The sequence below is a fragment of the Triturus cristatus genome, chromosome 4_2, assembly GCF_964204655.1.
Source record: "Triturus cristatus chromosome 4_2, aTriCri1.1, whole genome shotgun sequence".
Taxonomy (NCBI): domain Eukaryota; kingdom Metazoa; phylum Chordata; class Amphibia; order Caudata; family Salamandridae; genus Triturus; species Triturus cristatus.
In genome coordinates this window covers 124022623-124046835 of record NC_140586.1, presented here as the reverse complement: position 1 = coordinate 124046835, position 24213 = coordinate 124022623, and the positions used below count along the sequence as shown (strand labels likewise).

Sequence of the window (24213 nt, the reverse complement as noted above, 5' to 3'; positions counted from 1 at the left end):
TCTATGGTACATTGGCCCATTTCAATTTATGAAGAACCAATTCAAACAACACACATACCACAAGGACTTTCTTTTAAAAAATCAGACATTATTTTTGTTTTTTGTAACATAGAAATACATATATATAGACAGTTATATCACAAACATATATAATATATGAACATGAACAAAATCTTTGTTGCCTATACCCACTTATTTTTACAATAATCAGTGTTCACACATTTAATCTAGGCAATACACTGCGAGGTAATCCTCTATGCACACGAGGTTTCAACACCTCTACAAACATCTATCAAATGTGCATTGGAAGACAATAATAAATCTTGTTTCCAAGTGGACTCCTCCCATCAAAACTGTTGAAGCGTTTCGGCCCCCCTTTCTTCCGGGCCTCCTCAGGACAAGGGTAAAGGAACCAACCTCTCAAAAACTGTGAAGTAATCTTAATTCGGAACTTCAACGCTGGTATATGATCGCTTTCTCTTATTTTGTGAAAGACCCTTGCTAAAGTACCACCTCCGGTCGTGTTGCTAAATCGGAAAGCCGCTCCGCGAGTCCGGGATCATCAACGCTTCAGCGCTCATTAAGGTCCTGGTCACATTTGCTGTAATGGAACAAGGATCAAGCAACAGGGAGCAAAATGTGGGAATTTTTCCAAATTTGTTTTTTTTACACAAAGGAGCAGATAGATTGATCTGAGCCTCATGCCTAGGAGTGATGGCCCAGTGGAATGAGCAGAGCAGCCAGCTTCGCAGGGCTGTAATTATCATTGGCTTTGCAGATGCGGTGGCAACAGGGCGTGAGTGGCCAACCAAATCACAATAATGGCTGTTTTACTAGTTTGCCTTGCTTGCACTTGGGCCTAGTGCAAGCTTGCAGCCCCCGTATTGCTTTGGACCTTGGACCAATGACCCAAGGGAGAGTAGAACTAAAGTTGAGGAGATACCTTAGCTGGGTCTGTAAGAAATGGCAAATTGGAGGATGAAGGAAGATGGAGGTCCTTGTTTTTAATAAAGGGCAGAGTAGACTACCCGCTTTGCAATGAAGTAGCTATCATTTGTGAAGCAGGTGCAGTGGCATGGGGCCCAAGAGTTGCGAGAGGCCAAATGCATCACAAGTATGAATGTCTTACTTTACAAAACGGGCTTAGAGTCAAATTTTTCATGCTAGCATTAGGGCCGAGGGCACCTTTGCTGCAAAGAGGGTGCAAGACTGAGGAGGCATTTTTTTTCCGGAAAGTGACAGGGGGCCTGTTTTAAGACTGGAGTAATAGCCAGTCATGGTGGGGAAGAAGTAAAAGAGGCAGAAAGGGCAGCTATAATTAGTGTAGCAGTTGCCCTGAGGAGTGAGGGGATCAGAACACCCCAATTATGGGGAGCAGTGTTGTTGGTCAATTTATGTCCGATATATTTGCTCTTTTACAATTCTTACATTCTGAGTGGATTACGAGCTACAGAAAGCTTCCCCTCAACTGATTTCATAAGTCCCACCTCCTACGCTCAGGTTTTGCCTATCCTGTTCCATCAATTCTTGCCAACATTTCTGAAGGGGGCTCGTCTTCAAAATATTTTACTTAGGGGGGCTTGGAATAAAAAACGTCTGCATTAGTCCCACGAGAGTCCCATTCCTAAAATGTGCTTCTCTGTGTAGAACCAACATGTTTTGACCTCTCAACATGGAATGTAATTAGATAGATGTCTTCCTCAAGACAGAAAAGACCATCAAGTGGGGATCCTGTGGATAAAAACAAAAATAATCACATTAAGTATACAAGTAAAGTGAAAACATAATCACAATTGATATACTTCAGTGTTGTTTTCATATATCACTGTGTGCCAAAATATTTTTTAATCAATTATGGATGTTCTTTCCTATAGATCTGAATTGTCTTTTAGCATCAATATGCTTGCAAAGTTTCATGCCTCTAGTATGCCCAGAAATCATTTTATTAAGGGTAGTATGTTTGCACATTTCTGCAAAGTGTAACCTCATTTTTAGAGTTGGCAGGTGGCAACAGGATTTTAGGAGCTTAATGAACTCCCTACTTTTTTCTTTAAACTATTTTAATAGGATTTTCATGAGGAGAAGTACATGAGCAATGCAGTGCATAGCATTAATTTAGGATAGGAGTATAGGATCAATGCATAGAATATGGTGCAGCGGTGAGAGCTGCCGACTGGTGAGCTGTGAATCCCGGTTCGAGTCTGCTGTTGTCAGGCTCAACATCCTGTGATAATGGGGACTGATCGTTGAATTTCCCCAAGCCCATGGCTAGGTGCGCTAAATAAATAAAAGTGGTTGTACAGTAACAAAAAAACTAGCAAAACAGCAGTGGCCTTGGAGGGGTGGTGGGGGCCTCCGAGCAGTGATGTAGGAGCTGTGAGGCAAAGGTAAAGGGAGATTAAGGGTTATGAAGCAACCAAAGCAGTGTTGTGGGAAGGGTATGGGGGAAGCATTCCTTCAAGACTAAGCCTGAAAGCTGCTCTCCACAGCTACCACTAGGATAGCTTTCTAAAGGTTATCTTTTACCTCATACATCATAAGGGTCGTTTGAACTGGTGCAAGGTGCCACTTTAATTAGAGGACAGCATATACCAGGCCAACTTTTCACAAACCCTGTGCTGTAGAACCTTGTTACCCACTTTATGTAGTACTTCGTAGTGGATAATAAAGTACTTCTCTTTTTCATAAAGATAGCACTGGATCGAGCAGCTGTCTTTTTCCTCTACCCTACGGTTCTTACGTTCAGAGTCTGTTCTTCCCTAACAACTTCCTTGAGAACCATGGCCTGCCAACTCTACTCCCCTAAGTGTGAAATGCTGCAAGGGCATAGTAGGTGTTAACTTTTTAATGACATGATAGGTCCAGTCGTGGGACAACAGTTGTTAAAGGACCCCACGGTTGTGGCCAGTAACCTCTACGTTGGACTGGGACCATCAAAAGCATTCTGACCACACCAATGCAAACGGTTTATTCTTTAGGAATTTTCAGCAGTTGAGAAATAATGAGTTAGAGGAGAAGTAAATATTTTTTCTCGCCCCAGGAAAACATTTTTGGGGAATACTATTCACAATAAAAGTAGGTGCTTTACTCAGTGCCAATTCTCTAAACCAAATCGTGTGCCAGGTGCCTGTAGTCACTTTTTGCAAGCCTGTTCACCCAGCATTGGGATGAGTATATTTGTGAAATGAGAGCTATGCACCTTTTATTCAAAACATAATTATAACTGCTTTCACTGGAGCTCACCCTCGTGAAGTTTCTTATGCAATGAGACTTTTGGAGCCAGGGACACACTTTCAGCAAATACTGGCTTTGCTGTTAACCATTTAAAAAGCAAAACTGCAGCCCCCAGAATACATATACCATGTATTCCCTTACAAAAGAAACGCTAGGAATTACTGAAAATACCACACATTATGGGGCAAGTGCGACTTTTGGTTGCGAATAGCAACTTATCAGGGCTCAATTCTTACCTGGTAATTACGTAATGCTGCTGCGAAGCTGCAGGGCAAGAAGCAAGTCGTACGTGTCGTAACTGTCACACAAGCAGCTGTTATAGGATATTTCTAGGGGAGTTTATTTCAAAGTATTTGCCTATAAAATTGACCTCACTACATGGACACTGCTATTTTCTTGTACTCACAGGCGAGGCAATTATATGTCACATATAAACATACCAATGATTTTAAAATAACACACGCAAGCAATCTACAAACCTGGCACCAAGTGAACGTTAGCCTAACTGTATACACCAGAAAGTTAAACAGCTTTCTTGTAAACAAAGATTCAGGCCGATTTCGGAACGTCCTGTCCGAAACTTTAATTGGGCTCAAACACTCACAGGGCGATCTGTCCAACGGCCGTTCCGTTCTGCCACGCACTCCCCTTCCGTCTCTCTCGTGACTGGCCCATTTTCTCGTTGTCAATTGCCCTTCTCACCCGCCTTCCCGCCTAACCCAGACTGACGTCACTTGTTCTCCTTTCACTTTGTCTGCACCCTGCCCCTGGCGGGCCAATAGTGACGTGTCAGATTCCTCTTCTGGCTCGGTGCCCCGCCCCTCGCCAGCCCTGGAGTGACGTCTCACCGCCAGACCCGCCCCGGACTCTTATTGTGACGGCGGGCTCGGGGGCTGGGGCTCTTGTGCTTAGTCATGGTGACTGTCAACAGAGCGGGACAGCCATGGATGGGAAGAGAGAGCCGAGTGAGCGCCGAGGGGCAACGGAGAGGTGAGTGAGGGCTCGGGGAAAGGAGGGAGTGAGGTTACCCAGGGTAACACTGGCGGTCTTACTGAAACCGTGGAGGGTATCCCTTCCGTGTGTATAGTGAGGATATCACCCCCTTCACCTACAGAGGACATCAACCACCCCCGGTCTACGGTGGCTCCTCCCATGCATCCTGAAAGGGCATAATTTTACTGTGCCCAGAAATGAGCGGGCTCCCACACACCCTCTGACGCCTTCATCCACAGCGATGGAAAAAAGGACACATTCTATGGTATCTCATAAAATGGGGTTCAAGGGGTGGAGCTACGCCAAAGGGTATCTTGAGCAGTGTCTGACAGTGAATTTACCCAATTATGTTTTAAAAATCCCTCCCCTAAGAAATTGTCAGCAAGGACAAATGTGGTAGTAATTCTGGTCTTGCTTTCTGGCTTAATTCATCACAACAGGCTGTATGGGTTAAGCCACCTGCTGCGGAGATCTGTTTGTACCCCATAGAGTATAATAATAGGGTCGCTCTGGTAGTTTGTGCTCTTTCTAGTGAGACATGTGCGCAGTCTAGTTACCGGGTTTGCTCAAAAGAGCATTAAGGGTAAATGTGCATGCTACAAAGAACAATGTGTAATATACAGGTCACAGATTTATTTTTATACCCAGGCGCCTCAGTGGGTTACTCTTATTGCTGCAGAGATCCTTGAGTCCCAAGTAATAATTGTATCCTAGACAGTAAGTTTCCGAACCTGCATTCAGGAGCTTAATCTAAACTTCAAAGCATAAGTGGAGAACTCAGTTTCCCCCCGTTATTCTAAGGTTGCTAAAATGGCTCTTTTTATAAAGACTATAAATTAAGTGCCATTGCTTTATAAATGGTTATTAGTGCACATACTTTTAAACGCAGATATATCGGACCTTGTTACTATGTGTGTGCTTCTTGTACATACAGGGTTCGTAAAAAGTCGACATCTGTCTACATATAACTTGCTTCTTAAACAGTAATGATGTGGCAATCTGAGTGTTTTTTGTTTTCTTGGTATCGAGGTGTTAGATTACACCTAAGATGCTGAGAAACAAACAAAAAAAGTAGGGCAGTTGTGTTGAGCCCACCAGGAACTGAAAAGAAGAGGCCTGCTCACCTCTGCAGGTTGCTGCTGTGAAGGAAACCCACATAGTTGGGTGCTGCTGAAAGTGTCTATATGTCTGCAAGTTGCACTGAGACACAGTACGTTGTCCCTGATCTTGCTCCAATAATAGCTGCTGGATCTGAATGGATCGGATCCCCCCTCATTTTCACAACTGATCACTTGAGTGCACTAAATGATAGTATATCAAATTTTGTGCCTAGGGATTTAAATGATCACTTCAGTGCACTGAATGATAGTATATCACCTTTTGTGCCTAGGGATTTAAATGATCACTTCAATGCACTGAATGATAGTATACCACCTTTTGTGCCTAGGGATTTAAATGATCACTTCAGTGCACTGAATGATAGTATATCACCTTTTGTGCCTAGGGATTTCAATGATCACTTCAGTGCACTAAATGATAGTATACCACCTTTTGTGCCTAGGGATTTCAATGATCACTTCAGTGCACTAAATGATAGTATACCACCTTTTGTGCCTAGGGATTTCAATCCCTTCTCCCCTCAACGGCGCACAGAATGAATCATCTCGCTGTTAACTCACATAGGCCGCCCGTCCCCAATACGTCTACAGAGGGCTATAACCCACATGTGTTCTACGGAAACTTCAGCCCCACACCCTATGCACATCTGTAGGAATTCTCATGCAATCTCCCAGCATCGCCTCTCATTCACCCAGTGTGGGTGGGCTTCTCTCTTTGTTACTCTAGTGAGGGCGTCACCCAGTGCAGTTTCTCCTCAGCTCACAGTCTGCGATGTACTGTCCCGTTACCAGCAGGAAGACTCCTCTTTACACTTCTAAAACCGCTCCCACAGGTCAGACTCTGATGTACACAAGATACTCGCAGTTCCCACTGGTCCAGCTCCTCTAAACCCAATGCGTGCAGCTCCCAGTGGTCATGTTCTACTCTAAACAGACTTGTGCAATTCTCACGGGTCAGATTCTGCTGCATATAACAAACGCAGCACTCACAGATGAGAATTTGCTATGTGCTCGACACAGGTCACTCTGATGCACTACCCTTACTTACACCTCTAACCGGTCCAACTTGCTACCAAATATAAGCAGCTCCCAGATGTCACCCTCTGTTATATGTCAGGCATCTGCAGCTCCCACTGGCCAGGCTGTTGTATACAGACGCATGCAGGTCCCACATATCACTCCTTTGCGGACCCCTTAGGTGCAGCTCCAACAGGTCCCACTTGATGACAAACAGTACCAGCTCTCACAGGTCATCCTCTGCTGTATACCAGGCACCTGCAGCTCCCCCTGCCTGGGTTCTGCTCTATAGAGACACCTGCTGCTCTCACAAGTCTGACTGCTGTACACTTCTCATGTAGCTCCCACAACTTAGGCTCCTCTGTATCAAGAACATGCAGCTCATACTGACGAGACTCTGCCGTGTACAGACACCTGCATCTTCCCCATGGATTACACGTTTCACTATATTGACACCTGTAGCTCCCATAAGACAGACCAGCTAAATGCAGTTCCCAAATGCCGTCTCTCTCTCTCTCTTGACTAGAAGCCCACAGCCAGCTTAAACTAGTTACTCTCTGGTGTATAGAGACGCCTGGAGCTTCCCATAAGACAGAGTTATGTTTACCCGACAACTGCAGCTTGCACAAGTCAGACTTTACTGTGTATCTGACACATGCTATTCCCACAGGTCGGATTTCTTCACTATACTCAACATATGCAGTCAGATACCTATGAACCCCACACAAGCAGCTCCACGGGTGAGACTTTTTTTATACCTGACATATGCAGCTCCAGTGAGTCAGACTTTGTGGTATACCAGACACACTCAGTTTCTGACCGGTCAGACTCTGATGTATAAAGATGCATGCAGTTCCCGCAGGTCAGAAATTATTGTATATCTGACCTAATGCTATTCTCACAGGTCATATTTCTCCATACCTAATGTGCAGGTTAGATCCTATGTACCCCACACATGTAGCTCTCACAGGTGAGACTTCTTTAAACCTGACGCACACAGCTCCATTATGTATAGTTGACATACTCAGTTTCTGACAAGTCAGGCTCTTGTATAAAAATACATACAGCTCCCACATGTCAAACTCTACTGTCTGTCGGGCACATGCTGTGTTCAGCTAATGTTATATTCAGACATATACAGTTCTCACAGGTGAAGGTCTGCTACATAACACATGCGTGCATCTCCTACAGGGCAAACTCTGCTGCATATGTGTCTCGTGCAGTTCCCACAGTCAAGACGTTGCTGTTTGCTCAACATACGCGGCTTCCATAGGTCCTACTCGACTGTATACTGATATTGCCTATCTCCCATTGGGTGGGATCCCCAAAGCACCCGCTGCAAACTTGAATATGAGCTGTCAAAGGACCTTGGCCAACACAATAAAAAATGCTCCATAGACTTCAGTGTGAAAGTAGTAGAATGGGGTCGTAGCTTTTTCTGTAAAATAGCTGCCATGTTTTTTAATGTTGACCTGGTGAAGCTGGGAGTTGTTACCAGGGGTGTAACAAATTACAATTTGTGGTGTTTATTTGATAATTTTTGCAAAGTTCTGTGGAATCATGTGTGAAAGTTGCAGGCTTCTTTTACTTTTCCAGACCTACCACACCACAAGCCAGGCTCCTCTGTACCTGACCCCCTCATCATAAATGGTTGTAAAAGTTACAGTAAAAAAACTGCGACCATTTATTTTGCATGTATTTAATACCAAGATAATGGTTTTGCAAAATATGTACTTTAAGGAAAACAAGTGACCAGGGCAGTGCAATTGCGCATAGAAAAACTCAGCCAGAGGTACTTTTGCTAAGAAATGGAATAAAAATACATTTTCTACTGGCGGTCGCCAATAGGTCGTTATAGTTAGGATGTAGTTTCAATGGGAAGAGCATTTTTCATTTGCCTATAACTTTGGCGTCATTTGACAAATGCCCACAACATTTTCAAAACTAGTATAACACACACTCCAGCTGCTGTCTTGAAAGTTTCATGGTTGCTGACCACCCCTTCTGGGGCTTATAAATGCCGGGGCTTATGTTTTGTTAAAGTGGGGGCCTCTCAGACCCCCCAGCCCAGAGGTCCACCACCTCCCCGGGGCCATATCAAAACAAGCATTGGCATAGCCAATAGTTCTCGCCTTTGGGACCTTATAAGTGTTTAGCCATGCAACAGTTGATGTTGTTGCATTAAGGATATTGTGCTGGATAACCAAACACTTATAAGGTCCCAAAGGCGAAACCATATTGTGTATGCTAATGGTCATGGCCTGCGCGATGTGCAAATTGACAGTTGTTGTTGTTGACTTGGCAGGGGTCTGGCTCACTGACGCGAGACTGCATTATGGACAGCAGAAGATCAGTTTAAAACAGATGTTTACATTAGAATAAATGTCAGATTCAAAAATGGGCGACCATGTGTGCATAATTAATGACACAGTGACATGGTTGTAGCTTTCAGAGCGTGGTGAGTTTCAGCATACCGAGACTCTCCCCTTTAGAAGGCCTGTTAAAATAAGTGACCAATGATAATTAACCCAAAGTATCTATCATGGAGAATGAATTTGATTAATAGGGTGCAGATGCCATATTGCAAGGGGGCTGGGGTAGAGCTCGTCCCAGGCATGTAATTGTGCAATGTCTATAGTCTGGTGCTGACTACATGCTGTTTGTTGCTGCTTTTGCACAGTTGTTGATATACTAAAGTGCTTAGCATCGATCTATTCATTGCGGTTTGCTCTGAATTGAGCTAAGACTGCTTTCAGCTTAAATTCATTCTTCGGTGTTACTTGAGGAAAGCCAGTGTTTGCTGTGTAAGACAGCCTTGCTACATAAAGCAGAAACCTGGTAGCCTTGCATAATAACTGACTGTTGTGTCTGTTCAATGTGTCATTACTGCTGGGTGGCAAGACCGGATCTGAAGAGTCCTTAAAGCAGGACGTAGCAATTTTTGCCTGTCTGTAAGAGGGCAGAACACACACACACACAAAGTGAAGTAAGCGTTCTTGGCTATGTCCAGCCAAGACTTCTTCAAGGAGGGTACAAGGTCATTGGATAGAAATACGCCCAGTCAAAATTGTAGTAGTGCGTAGTTGTGCGTTTTGAATGGGTGCTGCAATGTGGGTCGTCGAATATGGTAGCAGGCTCCAAGACGTTTAGGAATGCAAAACTGCCCATGCGTGCCATTTCTGGGCAAGCTCAGCCGTGTCAATAATCTGAAACACGGCCGCACGTCCGTGAAAGCGATCACGATTTCGGGGACGCGCTCTGTGGTCGGGGAGGGGTGGAGCGAGGCGCGCTGCATTGGAGAGGCGGAGTGAGGCGCGCGCTTGTGCGCGTAATCGCAAGCTGGTGTCCAAGCCTTTGGAAGCACTTTTAAAACCCGCTTACAAAATGTCTCACAGAGCAGCGCATGCGTTGACTCAGCGAGACCTAAAAAATGAATTGGGGGGGGTCTGCGGACCCATGCCCGGGGGCCACCACCTCCACAGGGCCAAATTCAATATTTAAAAAACGGGAGGGGGCTGTGCGGTTCTCACCCCCACCCCCTCTTGGCCGTTCTCACCCCTGGGGACCACCATCTCCCCGGGACAGGCCCTACAACAACAAAGGAGGGGGGGGCTGTGCGGCCCCCCTCCTGGAGCCATAGATGGCCCTGGGATCTCCCCCCCCCCACCCCTCCCCGGCCAGCTCCTGCTATGCCCTGGGGTGCTGTTTGCTGTTGCTTGGTGGGAGCTTTACCGCTCCTGCCTAGTCACAGCAAATGCTCTGCTTCCGGCAAGCGAGAGCTGACAAAATGCTCTCACTTGCTGGAAGCAGAGCATCCGTCTGTGTCTCTGCCTGTCAAGGAAGCAGGGAAACAGACAAATTGCTTTCAGATACAGGGTGCTGCATGTTAGCACGCGGCACCCCACCCCTAATATAATGTAAAAAAAAAAAGTCAGGCCAAGAGGAATTTGCCAGAGGTGTGCCTTATTTGACAACCACTCTGCAAACGCTCCTCCTGGTGCACTACTGGTTGGGGGATGAAGTCCTCTTAGATTCTAAGGATCCTTGGGGGGCAAAAACCCCTCCTATTACCTCCAGTAAGTCCCACTTCGGGATTGCTGAGAGCTGGTCGGAGGCCCCACCCACTTTCTCCACCACTCTGCAAATGTGCCTCCTGGCACACTACTGGTTGGAGGAGGAAGTCCTCTTGGATGCTAAGGGTCCTTGTGGTCCAAGAACACCTTCTGTTACCTCCAGTAAGTCCCACACGCGGGATTGCTGAAAGTTTGTCTGAGGCCCGGCCCCCTTTCTCCACAACTTGGCAAATGCGACTACTAGTTTAAAAAAAACATAGGAATTCACTTAAAAAACCAAAGGTTACAGGGTTGCTATAGTGAAGAAATATAATTTAAAAAACCTTAGAAAGTCACTGAAAAAAAGCAAATGTTACACGGACATTATAATTGAGATGAGATTTCAGGATCAGATTCCACTCATACGAAACCAGTGAAATTCAGCACGTCTAGTTACCTGAACTAACTATGACGTACACCCCCTGCAATGCAGTGCTTATAACCTCACATATTATATCACTCATGACATGGTCAGTGACATCATCCCGTGACTGTAAGTGTTTTGTAAACATTTCTGAGACTTAAAGATATATATACTAAGCTATAGAATAAGTGAAATTCCTATTCTTTCTGCACTGGTAATTAGTCATTCTATTTCTAACATCTCATCTGAGTGGGTGTCTGACTGTATCAGTGTGTGAGTGGATGTCTGAGTGGCTGTATGGATGTGTTGGTGTGTATCTGAGTTGCTGTATGGGTGAGCGAGTGGCTGTTTTGGAGAGTTAGTGGATTTGTGAGTGGCTGCATAGGTATATGAGTGGGTGTGTGAGTGGCTGTATGGTGAGTGAGCAACTGTTTGTGTGTATGCTGCTCATTTCTCAAATCTATTTTGCCTCTTTCTGCTAGTTTCTGACCTTTATTTTGCCTCTTTCTGTTGATTTTCTTCCGGGACACTGGGGGGAGCCTCAAGGCACCCGCGGTCCCAGCTGGCTCCCTGCCAGAGCTGCCATTGCTCTTGTACGAAGGGAGCTGCTGGACATGCAGCTCCCTGTGTGTGAGAGCAGTCGTTTAATCTCTTTCCCTACCGGCATGTCTGTCGACAGGGAAAGAGATAACACCTCTGCTTCCAGCAAGCTCACTTTGACAGCTCCCGCCCGCTGGAACCAGAGTGTTTGCTTTTGCTTGATGGGAGCTGTCACAGCTCCTGCTATGCGAAAGAGAACAACTCTATCCTGGTGTGGGCACCCCAGGACATAGCAGGAGCCGGCCTTGGGGGGTGGAGGTCCCTAGGGCCATTATTTGCTCCAGGAATGGGCTGTTTGCCCGCCCCTTTGATCTGCATGGGCCAGCCCCGTGGAGTTTCACGGGCCATATATGGCCTGGAAAGGGGGGCATGCAGCCCCACCTTCCACTTCTGTTTATTTCATAGACCCCAGAGAGGTGGTGAGCCCCGAGCCATCAAACAGCCCCTGAAAGGGGGGGGGGGTACGTGCTGCGCCTCTCAGTTTAAAAATAAAGCCCCGGGGATCTAGTGGTCCCTGGGGCTCTCTTGATTCCATGGAGGGCGGTCTGCGCGGCTCGTCTCCATTATAATAATAAAGCCCCAGAGAGGTGGTGGTCCCTGGGGCTAACAAGACCCTAAGAGGGGACCTATGCGCCATCTCGTAACATTATTTTTTTTTTCGCGCATGCTGGCGGTACCTGGCCCACCAGTGGCCTATAGTGTAAACCAGCGTGGGAGACCGCAGTTATTCTTTTCAATTTTGCCGCAAATTTGAATCACTTCCACAGATTACACTGAAACACTTTCCAGACAGCAGCCAAAGTGATTATCGAATTTTGGGGGAACATTTTGGGAAGATTTGTCAACTGGTGCCAAATATATAGGTAAAAATGCTTTTCCTATGGAAACTAGGGCCTAACTGGAACTACCTACTGGAAGGACATGCACACCTCTAGTGAAAATTATCTTGCTACCCAGTGACAACTATTTTGTGATACACACACAAACTTTGTACGAGGTGAAGATACACAAGGGAACTTTGCAGGTGGTCCTGAATGCTAAAATTGGGGAATTTTGCTTGTGAAATAAGTTCATGCCCCCAGTTGTTACTCTCTGGGACTGAAGAAGCCTGCCTTTTTACACTTCGGTCACTTAAAGTGTGACCTTCATTTGAATATTTCACTGAATTACAACTATCACGCTTGATATGGTACATCCAGGGGTAAAAGGTTGCAAGCATGGAATGGTCTGCATGTGGCCATATAAATTCATAACAAATATATATTCATACTATGAAGTCCAACACATCTCCTTTGGTTCCTGGTAATGCTGTGTCCTACCCAACTAGAGGATTCTAGGCTTGCCTCTAAGTTCCATCTCTGATTATACAGGGTACACCTAGGCATTCCTATTGGCTCCATACTGGCCCTTTGTCTTACCATATTGGAGGCTGCTAGGCCTGTTCCTCGCTGTTTGCTAGTGTTCAGCCCTATCATACAAATTACGCTATGGCCAATCTATTGGCACAATGCTATCGAAACTTTAATGTCTACCCCCGTCTCCATTACATTCTCTGAATTCATATGCCTACCCCTTGGCTTTGTGCTAGTAGTGCTGCCTTGCTACTCTAAGGTCTGCCAACTTTGCACAGCAGTTCCTTGTTATTGCTTTGTGCTAATCTATAGGAACCTTTTGCCGTGACCCTTTTATTCTATCCATGCTAAGGACGTTTAGGCCAACCTGTGACTTGTGCGTTGTCCTGAATTAGAAAATGTGTTTAACCTAAACAGACTACCAGGCCACATGAATCAGATAATTCTTACCTTATGTGCTTAGTTCATTTGCTGAGGGTTTTTTTCCAAATAAGATTAGTTTGCAAGTCATGGAAAGTGTAATGCGCACTTTTGAGAGATCGTTTGAGTTTTTATAGGGCCATCTATAGAAGCATTTCTGTGCGGTTATAAGCAAGGAAGCTCCTGTCTAGCTCAAGTAGACGTGAGTAGTTTTTCCAGTTCTGCTTTTGCTATGTCTTTCTGCACCTATAATGGGAAACACAAAAATGAATTGTGCCAGAATGCAAAGACAAAAATAGGACAGACTAAATTGATATCTGTGAAAAACACCCGAGCCTCACCCAGTTAAATGAGTAGTTGGACCATCAGCAAATGTAAATTCAGACGAGTATTCCCTTCATTTAAGCCCTAGTTTCTTTGCTTCCTCATCAACCAGATTTATTATGGTAAATTGTACTCCCACTGAATGAGAATGTCGGCGTAGCTTAAATATTACAGAATATATATATTGGTGGAGGAAGGCTTTTCGGAGGTTCCACACTTTGCAGAGTAGCACTGGGAACAAGTAATCCACAGTGAGCCCTAGAGTTCATTTGTTTTCTTACCAGCGCTAATGGGTAACCATAGACACCAGTGTTTTCCAGTGATTTTGAAGGGTTTCATCACTCGTAGGGCGAGGGCTGTGCTTCCCACTGCAAAAGCTGAACACCCATGTGTGTCGGAGGCAGAGAGTTTCACTTATTCCCAGGCCAGGTATACCATACAGGCAGGGGAAGCAAGACTGGTCCTCGATTCTCAGTTCTGGTTTCTATTGAAGTACTGCACTTCTAAATTGATGCTGTTTTGGGGACATTTTCCCTGACAGGCTGATAGGACCTAGCCTTAGGGGAAATTGAAAATATCCCCATGCCCCTCGCTGGGTGGTGGAATTTCTCCAAAGGCATGTTGCTGATGTAAGAATCTCATAAAAGCTGTCTCTTGACCGGAGGAAAACATATGCCTACTAAACAGGTTTAATATCTGGGCATGTTTTGGTGGTGTGCTCTAGGCCAGTTGTGTCTTAAGGCAATGCTAGCACCCCTGCGTGGCCTGCTGAGTTATCATGTTCTGAGCTGACATAGACTCAGCAATTGGGGTAGTCTTGCTCGCACCCCTCATGGGCTTTTTGCTTTGTTCTGCTATGCCTTTGTGGATGTCCTTCTGTCTGTCAATTTGACAAAAGGCTGTCCGAGTACATAGATGTACATATGTCTGCAGAGGAAGCGGTACCCAGTGTTGACAGCCGTTCCAGTAACTGCAGTGTCCTCTCTCTTTGGGAAAAGCTGTCTTACTTCATGCTTAGAGCAGTTATTTGCCCTTCTTGAGGCACACAGTTGTTCCTGTTTCTTTGTGTGCCATCAAACAGTAGGCTCCTCCGCTTGCAGCACTTGATGCCCCTAGCAAGTAGAGTGCACTTTAAGGCACTCTGGTGCACTAGGCTACTTAGGGGTATACCGACAAGATCACCTTATAGCGGGTGGTCCATCGTAGGTCCATGAGTCCTAAGCTAGATTTTCAGGACACCCACGTCTATGAAAGTGATTATCATTCAGATAACTTTTATCTTGAGAATATCCTGAAAATCTGTCACAGCTGTGGCATTTGTGAACCAACACTGGATAACTCTGCAGTGTATGGACTTTAATTTCCTCGTCTCTGTGTGTTTTTTAGGGGCCAAGGAAGTGGAGAGGCTCCTTTTTTAGTACCTTTTGAACAGCCGTTAGATTTTTCTTCATCTTATAAATTGATCAGCGTATATCGTTTTGAAATATATCAAACTTGATTGTTAACCACTAATGGTAGGTCCAGCTTAGTCCTAAGAAACTGCTTCGTGTTGGCGTGCCCAGAGTATCTGATTTCTCAAGGTAAGTAGGGTGACCCGCTAGTGGATTTAGCGACGGAAAACAGTAAGAACCGTGCCTTCCAAACGTGGGTCTACAAACTACCTTAAGTGCGTACAAAATAGTAATTTTCCCTCAACATGTAGGCGCAGTATTCCCAAAATATAAGAGCAAGCCTTGAGCTGTTCTGGGCAGAATGTAAGTCAGAGAGGGTACCCTCTCCTCGGAACTCCTTTCTCTCGCCACTTAATGTGCCAGGGTTCCTGCTTTGTGCCCTTTCCTTTAAGTGTTATCAAGTGACCTGCCCGAAGGTAAGTTTCAGCTGTTTATAAAGTTCCCATTTCCACTTTGCAGCGGGGTTAAACTGCAGGTAAGATTGTGTGGAGGTGGGTAAAGGTTGCCACACTTCAGTTATTAGTCCTTACAAAGCACTGCATACGATCTACAGAGGGTGGGCATTACACGTTTGCCTAATACATTCTGCATGCGCATCCTTTCAGTAGGGTAGAGTTGACGGGGAGAGAACCTCGTTATCGCAGGCGACTTGGCCCAACTCCTGCTAATCCGAGCACACCTCTCCCAGTTTCCGGGCACCCGCCCTGCAGAGACACAACAACGACATGGCACAAGTAGTGCGTGCCAGGGGCTGGCCCTGACAACACCTGCATTCTCATGAACCTGTCCAAAGGCCGCGCACGTGCGGCGGTGAGAAGCGCAGCACGTCTTCCACGGAAGGGGCCACTTGGAGGCGTGATGACGCACGCACGAGTCAGCCAGTGGCACCGTCGCCCTTGGGCAGGCGGGCAGTAATGCGCTGTGCCTGTAGGCAGAGCCCGCATTCTCAGTGGATTCCTAAAGTCCTACGGAGTGTGGAGAGCTTACAAAGAGTATAAGTGGGTGTTAGTGATGAGCTGCAGTAGGTGAGAATGCACTACATAACAACATGTTATTTTAGGTGAGTATTGTACTGCATAACAGTATGTTGTGTTAGGCTGTGGGAACAAAGAGAAACAATTGACTGGTGAGAAGGATGGAAATACTACTGAAGTAGCTAACTGAAAGTGTGGTTTCTTATCATTTATTGTCAAACCTTCTCTATCCGGCTTAGTTTACTTTAGTTATTGATTACAGCGAAATCTACATTATGTGTGCTTAAGTGCAACTATTCTACTCATAAGCTCTCTTTTCCTCCCTCCAGTTCTCAATCTGATTTGCTCTGGGTTCTGTACTTTAATATTTGTGAATATCTAGGACGTGCCTGAGGCATGCCGAAAAAAGGGAGTATAGTATATTTCAAGCTGCCAGTTCCCCTGACTCCGAGAGTGAAGTGGTGTCTCCAGCCAGTCCAATGATAATCATGTGTTGTACTCTGCTTCTGCATAGCACTTCCACAGAAAAATGTGTATTTAAGGGTCAGATAATAATCACGCCAGTCTAAATCTGCATATACATGAGTTTTTCTTCTTGCTTCCTGTCCAGGTATTTGACATCAGCTGACCTGAATGTTTTGGCCACGGATTGTATGCTGGAATACTAACCAGTCTGTGGAGATTGGCAGAAGCCTTCCAAATTCCAGAACTTGTGTGGTGGCATCCTGTTTTGTTTCTTTCCTGACCGGTCTGTGCCATTCCATCGTTTCGGAGGCTGAGCAATGTCCTGGCAACAGTGACTGTGATGTACTCTACCGGGTGTAAGGCTGAGGTCACGCCTTCCCAAAATGGCAACCGCTACTTTCACTACACGCTGGAGGACCACACCAAGCAGGCCTTCCAGATCATGAATGAGCTGCGGCTCAACCGACTACTTTGTGATGTGACACTGCAAGTCAAGCACAATGGGGTGGAGGTGGAGTTCATGGCACACAAAATTGTGCTGGCATCCAGCAGCCCGGTCTTTCGTGCCATGTTCACTAATGGGTTAAAGGAGTGTGGCATGGAGGTGGTACCCATCGAAGGCGTGCACCCAAAGGTGATGGAACGGCTCATTGAGTTTGCCTACACGGCCTCCATCTCGGTGGGGGAGAAGTGTGTGCTGCATGTCATGAACGGCGCTGTCATGTACCAGATTGACAGTGTTGTCAAGGCTTGCAGTGAATTCCTTGTCGGGCAGCTGGACCCCAGCAACGCCATTGGCATCGCCAACTTTGCGGAGGAGATTGGCTGCGCCGAGCTGCACCAGAAAGCACGCGAGTACATCTACATGCACTTTGGAGAGGTAGGATTGGTGGGCAGGTCATGCTTGCAATGCTGGTGTAAGGGACACATCTCATGTTATGACCAGTGGAGGGAGGGCTGCATCTGTGTTTATCTGTTGTCTGGTATAGAAACAGTTACTTGACTACTAACGTACTATGCTCCTGTTCAAAGGTCGTTCACAATACCTACAATGACATGTTAAAATCTCAAGCGGCCTTGGCTCTGGGTCTCCTTCATTCTCTGCCTGTCTGGCATGCCAGACCCATCTCTACTTTTTGACTGGTCCCTGTCTAATTTGTATAGTCTCGCCAGTATATCCCGATTTGACTTTTTCTCTCTTTCTAAGTATGGACTCTTTCTTTACCTTTTCTTTCACACTGTGTCTTTTGGTCTGTAGTGACTGTCTCTCTCTGCATTGTCTAAGTCTTTTAACCCCCAACTCCGTCTCTTACCTTTCCTTATCTTGACATCAAAGCTGTTTATTTTCGTTAGGTCTGTGAGCTCTTTCTCGTCTTTTTCCTTTGTTTCTCATGTCTGTCATTTTTTTTATATCTTGGGACATGACCTTACTTCCTCCTTGTTGTTTCAAATTTTTGTCTGTTTCCTCCTTTTTATGTATCATCTGTTTTGGTCAGTCTTGTCTCTGTCATGTGTCTTTTTTTCTTTGTAGTTCTGTTTCTCTTTATCACAGTCTTCACACTGTATTGAATTGTCTTTCTAACTTTTTCTCTTTTCTTTTGGCCTCTCTTCTCTGTCTCCTGTCTTTTGACAGCTGGAAATCTTTGACTTCTTTCTGTCTCTGTTCATCTGTAGTGTCTCTGTCCTGCCTATCTCCCTCTTTCTGATTTATATTCTCTGTCTACCTTTTCTCTTTCAGTTCGCTTTCAACTTTTCTTCTGTCTGTCCGTTTTTGGGGTCTGCCACGGACACCTCTTCCCTCACTGTATTGACTTTATCTCTCTCTGGCATTGTACCTCATCGTTTTCAGTCTTGTTTCTCTTGCAGGTTGGCTCTATTCTTTTAGTCCATCTTGCCTGTGTCTTATCTATATTGTCACTCTGCATTCTCTTGTGGTGTCTGTTAACCTTCAGTCTGATTCTTTTCTGCCACCCTCAGGCAGCCTCCTCCCTCTACTGGTCCATGCTCCTCTTGGTGTAGGGGCTGACTTTTTTTTTTCTTTTTGGTCAGTAAGCATGCTGTACTCCTGAAAATGCAGTTGTCCATCACAAGTAAGACACACCTAAGTCAGGAGTAATGCATAACTATTCTTAGCGGTTTTGTGATGCAGCCCAAAAGTGTTCCTCATAAGTTATGGTGCAATGTAACAAAGCCAGATGCAGTAGGTTGAAATTGTGAATGGAAAGAAGCTGAGCCTGTAAACCTAGTTTCCCCATTCTCTCCCCACGCTCGGGCCATGCTGGTGGTTTTGAAGGAAACCGAATGCAGAGCAGGCCCGGGGGCTTAGTTCAGACTTACACTGGTTGAGTACATGCACCAGTGGCTGTGAACCTCGTTCTTGAGGCAGGATGCTCGCAGGAAGGTTGGGTGCAATGAATTAAAGGGTGCTGAGAGCTCATGATTGGAAAAGTCTCGTTTTCGCCATATAGGCCCACATTATGAGTTGACCGGAGCAGTATCTCTGGGCACCTACGAGGGTCTCCGGGGCTGGAATTATTGGTTCTCAAAATCTAGAGCTAATTATTTTAGCCCCAATGACAAATGAGGAGCTGTGGGCAGCACTTGTGCCTGCACCTGCCTGCCCTCTTACTTCAACTGGGGAAGCAGGAAAAGCCCACCCCAAAAGCTAAAGTAAAATGATATCTGTCCCCTGCCGACACCCCCATTGCTGGGGGAGGAAGGGGCATATTTGCCACCTGCTCCAAGCGAGTGGTAAATATTTGCGGATTTCACCCAGACGGAGAAAAACCATAAACCATTGGAACAGGTATTACTGGGTACGCATGTTATTCCCCATTCCGGGGGTGTTTTGGTGGTGGAGGGCCTTGTACTCCCAGTTATCTCAGGGAGAGATACTGCGCTGGTGCAGTTACACCCAGCCCCGGTATTTCCCCGCGAAGGTAAGGACAAACTACTAAAGATGAACATAGTGGAAAATCATTTCAGCACCGTTAAATATCTGCTAACGTTATACACTGTAGTATTTGTTGCATTAATTCGACTTTGCCCTAAACATATTTTATTTAAAAACAAATCGTTTTCTGGAGCAAAACAATGTGAGACTGGTTTCTAGGCAAAATATAGTTTGTATGACTCTTACATTTTTGGCAGAAGTCTTTGGAGAGAGAGAACACTACCCGTAATAGTTAGTTTCAAGGATATCACGAGGCGTGCCATAAAAGTGCATTCTCACGCTTGTGTGAGTGAAGGCCTTGTGCAAAAACGGTGTCGTCGTGCAGATGGCACCTGGAGTGCACGTAGGTGTGCGTCGGCCAGAGGTGGGAACACATACGCCCTTTGCAGTCCTGTTTGCTCCGGACATGCCCTCCAGTGCTATTGACTGACACTGAAGGTAGGCGGGATTAAAGGTAGGCGGGATTAGATTGCAGCAGCCTGCTGTCCCAGTATTGGACCCAGACTCTGCTCTGCTGACGCTGCTCAATCCACCCAGGTGCGGCAGCAGGACGGAGTGCCCGTAGCGCCACCGGCTAGTGCAGAGCCCACACCCTGCTGTCCGTGCACCCCAACACTGACCACCAGCACTCCTTGCTGATCCAATACTGAGTGAGGCCCTATGCACTGGTCCCTCGGTGCACCGCAGCCCTGGCCTGCAGCGTCTTTGTATTCTGTTTCCAAGCCTCCACAGAGGGTCTGTGCAACAGGAGCATGTATTTCCTGGCACCTCAAGCGGACATGCACTGTCCCGCAGGTTCCCAGAAGGAGCCCTCTTCTTTCTGCCCCCTCTATGCACTTGAGGAGGATGGGCCGCCACCCCATTGCACCCACCCACTCCTGTGGAAGGCCTGCAATACATAAAAGCCTGTGTTTTAATATGCACTTTTTCTACCAGGGTGTATGTAGAGCAGTAAATAACGGGGGTTGCTTTCACTCAACACGAATTAATTGGGGATGATTGGCTGGGGCTGAACGCCAGGGTCTGTAACTTGGGGAAAGTTCTATTTTATTTGTTTCTGTTGCAGTGCTGCAGCTGCCTGGGTGAATAGTGCTTGTGGACCACAGGGGATAGGGATTGAGGAACAATAACAAGATTTACAGCGGATTTGGCAGAAGATGTGAGTCTTCGTTCCTACTGAATGTAACCTCGAGGCGATGTGGCAAGGGAAGGGAGTTCCAATGTGTTAACCTTTGAGAGTGCCAGAAGTTTTCCATCTCTAGGCAGTAGCGAGAGATGGTTCTGGAAGGGCCACCTTTGCGCCTCGAGTCGAGGGGTACAGAAGCAGCAGTTTGGACAGGTAGTCTGGTGCTTTGCTTTGTAGAGCCTGCTGGATAAGGTGGAGGGTTTTTAATGTAGCCTTCTTCTTAACCACCTATAGTGGAGCAGCATGGCTGAGGGCGAGCGGTCAAGAATTCTTAAGCCGAAGGTGAGGCCGGGATTACGTTTTGTACTATTTAAAGTGTGTCCATCGTTTTGAGCATGATCTGAAACACTGCCCCTCTGCCGCCCTGATACTAGAGGACTTCAGGCTCATGAGAAGGTTGTTGTGGTGCACTGTATCAAAGGGAGCATATAGGTTAAGGAGGGTCGTGGCAGTCCGTTCAGTTTCAATCTTTATTCGATCAAATTTGAATGATCATAAAAGCACAAATCAATAAAAGCAGAAAATGACAAAACACATAGTTTCTTTAAAAGAAGAGAAAGAAAGAATCCCCCCTTTATTTCATCCTAAGTTCTCAAATGGAATAAAAGCGCAATACCATAACATTTATTTCATTTTTATAAAGAATACTATACAGCTAAGTAGATCACAAGGTTGGTTCACAAGACTTGACTTAAGAAACCACCCTTCCTCTTTCCTATACAGGCCCATAGGAATGTCGCTACCGAATAGCAGGTCAATGGATCGGATGATGATTTAAAAAAATATAATGCCACTCGCCACTGTTTAAAATTCCTTTGTTTTAAAATTTGGATAAGTTGTTGATTCCTTGCTTTCTTGTAGAGCCTGCAAAAAAGTACTAAGTGCAACTCTGTCTGTGATGAAAAGTTATCACACGGGCATGCTTTTGGATCTAAATGGTTGTATGTTTTTTCTGGATACCCTAACATCAAAGGGATCATGTTCAAGCGGAATCTCAGGAGTATAAATCGGTGTTGTGGCCTAGTAACGTTTGATAAATATAAAAACCCTTCTTCTAGTAATGGGGGATTTTGGCGATATAAACAGACCGCTTGTTTCTCTATGTGGTGCTCCTTTCGGTTATACTCTGACCTTAGTAAAAACATGTTTGTGATCTTTTGTTTGGAAACCTTTTGGCAGGTCAGTGGATTATAAAACAAGTCTGGTAGACCAATCTCCTTTAAAACAGATTCCACATAACTTAGCCATCTCGAGGTTTTCCACTTAGATATATTCAGACAACTCTTTATTATGGTTTGGGTGAGTGTCACCGTATCTCTCTGCCAGATTGAGTGCCATAGGAGGATCAGGGCTAGCTGTATAGAGTCTGCAATATAAGGTGTGGCCAAAGGATGTAGTTTGAAGTACATTGAGGAAGTCCCACTACTGATTTAAGAAAACTATTTTCAGTGGATTGGAGTTTTGTCGGTGTTGCCATACCCCAGACACCCGCCCAATATGTAGCTGCTGCCCAAACCGTAGCCTTGTAGATGTTTATCATGGATAGGATAGGTTTAGCACCCAATTTCCGAGCAAAGGGTCTAACAGCAGCAATGCCTCTAACCATTGCCAACTTCCTACCTTCTATCAGTTTAGACCATGAGAGGTCTTTGTCAAAGAGGACCCCCAGGTAGGGGAAAGAGTCCACCACCTCTATTCTCTTGACATCCGCATGGAGATACGGTGTTTTGTCTTGTCTCTTGTTTTTGCCCCCACTATTATTACAGAGAACTTGGTTTGGTTTACCTTCAACTTAAGTGAGTCCATAAAGGTTACATATGCGTTTATCAAACGTTGTAGACCAAGGCCTGTTCGGGCAATTAACACCGCGTCGTCCACGTAGGCCAATATAGGTAGCCTTTTAGAATCAAAGAGAGGGACATCTTGGGAGGTCATATTAAGTGCTTTCTCGACTCCGTTAGTGTATAAAGAGAAGAGAAATGGGGCAAGGACACAGCCCTACCTCACTCCTCTTGCGATTTTTAAAGGGGCGAGTACAATCTACGTCCCTAGTATAGGGGACTGTCGCCTCAGCATTTCTATACAATTGTCTAATGAAGGTTAAAATTGATTGGTCGGCCCCCATCATCTCCATTATATTCCAGAGTTTAGCATGGGCCACACAGTCAAATGCGGCCGTCGGGTCCATGAAGGCCATATAGATTTTTTCACCCTTCATTCTAGTGTATTTTTCGATGGTCAGTGCTAAATTTAGGCACTGGTCCAAGTGCCCCTTCCCTGCCGGAATCCATACTGGGCCTGGATCAAGATGTAATTTTCCTTTGCCCACCCCTCTAACCTAGAGAGGAGGAGGCGTCCCATCAATTTAGATGTTGTGTCCAATAAGGAAATCGGTCTGTAATTCTTTGGATTGTCCCTATTTCCTTTTTTATAAATTGGTACGATCACACCTGTTGACCATCATGGTGGGGGGCCTACCAGAGCTATGCTGTTCATTACATTTGTCAGGAGGGGTGCCCATAAGTCCAGGTTTTCTTGGAAAAAATCAATTGGTACACTGTCTAAGCCAGGGGCCTTTCCCTTACTACAGGGTTCAAATCTAACTTTAACTTCATTGAGTGAGAATGCAATGGGGGCACAGGGCATTTGCTCTACAGTCGTGAGACGGGTTGGGGAATCTGATTTTAAAGTAAAGATGTTTTCAAAATGTGAGATCCATGTTTCCTCATCCACATTTGTATCTATTGACGGGTCACTATGATTTTTGAAATATGGTGCATTTACCAGTTTCCAAAAGTCTTGGCTATTTCCTGTGGTGGCCGCTTTGTCAACATTTGCCAATAGTTCCTCCTTGATGGTCCTTTCTCGGTTTTTCCATGTCAGTTTGTATGATGCATGTAATATTTTTATCTCTTCCGGAACTCTGAGCTTAGTTTTTAGAGCTAGAGTTAATGCCTTTCTTGCTTCAGAGCATAGTGAGTCGAACCAACCCTTGTCCTTTGGTTTATTTAACTTTCTTTTTCGTGTAAGGGCCGTTTTTACCTTCTCTAAAATTTCTCCAAAAGCCCATACCACTCACTCTGCATCAGCCGCTGGGACTAAGCATAGTAATGTGTTATCTTGGATTTTTGTTATAACCTCTGAGGACATCTTTAGTCTGTCAATATGTGCCCATTTCAGTTGGACTCCATTTTTCCTTGCCACTAATGGGGTTCCGGCTTGCTGATGATTATCTGAGTCTCATATAGATATTTTCATCTCTATGGATAAAATAGTATGGTCACTTAAGGTTGTAAAGTGGTTTCCTACCCTGGAAGCCCTAAGTCTGAGAGGGGTCGTTAAAAGTATATATTCAATCGTTGACTCCTGCCCGTTTCGGTAGAAAGTACCCCCTAGATTTTCTTTGTCAGAATCAATATCACAGACTATTTCCATATTCAGAGAGGCTAATAATCTGTTAAGGGAATTACCATACTCATTATGAGTGAAGTGATATAAGGGGTTACCGCCCATATCCTCTAATCCGCAAACCGGGAGTGTATTATAACCACATGGGCGAATGTTAAAATCACCCATCCAAATAATGTTTGCATTCACATCCTTCAAGATTTTGGGTATCGTTTTCTATTGCTCTACACAACTCGCTCACA

At 45.4% G+C, this 24213-nt stretch overlaps 1 protein-coding gene and 1 long non-coding RNA gene across 2 annotated transcripts in view; one reads left to right on the top strand and one right to left on the bottom strand.

Annotated features, from left to right (window-relative positions):
• Window positions 1-67: 67 nt before the first annotated feature.
• LOC146833135 (uncharacterized) lies at window positions 68-3968 on the bottom strand. Its single transcript, XR_014960526.1, has 2 exons — window positions 3839-3968; window positions 68-1731 (listed from the first exon to the last, which is right to left on the bottom strand). It is a non-coding gene; the product is annotated as an uncharacterized LOC146833135 (long non-coding RNA).
• Window positions 3969-4067: 99 nt separating this feature from the next.
• KEAP1 (kelch like ECH associated protein 1) overlaps window positions 4068-24213 on the top strand; it is a 152514-nt gene continuing 132368 nt past the window's right edge. Inside the window, exons 1-2 of the mRNA XM_085600761.1 lie at window positions 4068-4224; window positions 16570-17304. Coding sequence (XP_085456887.1) covers window positions 16765-17304 — 540 coding nt within the window. The 5' untranslated portion in view covers window positions 4068-4224; window positions 16570-16764. The remainder of the gene's footprint in view (window positions 4225-16569; window positions 17305-24213) is intronic.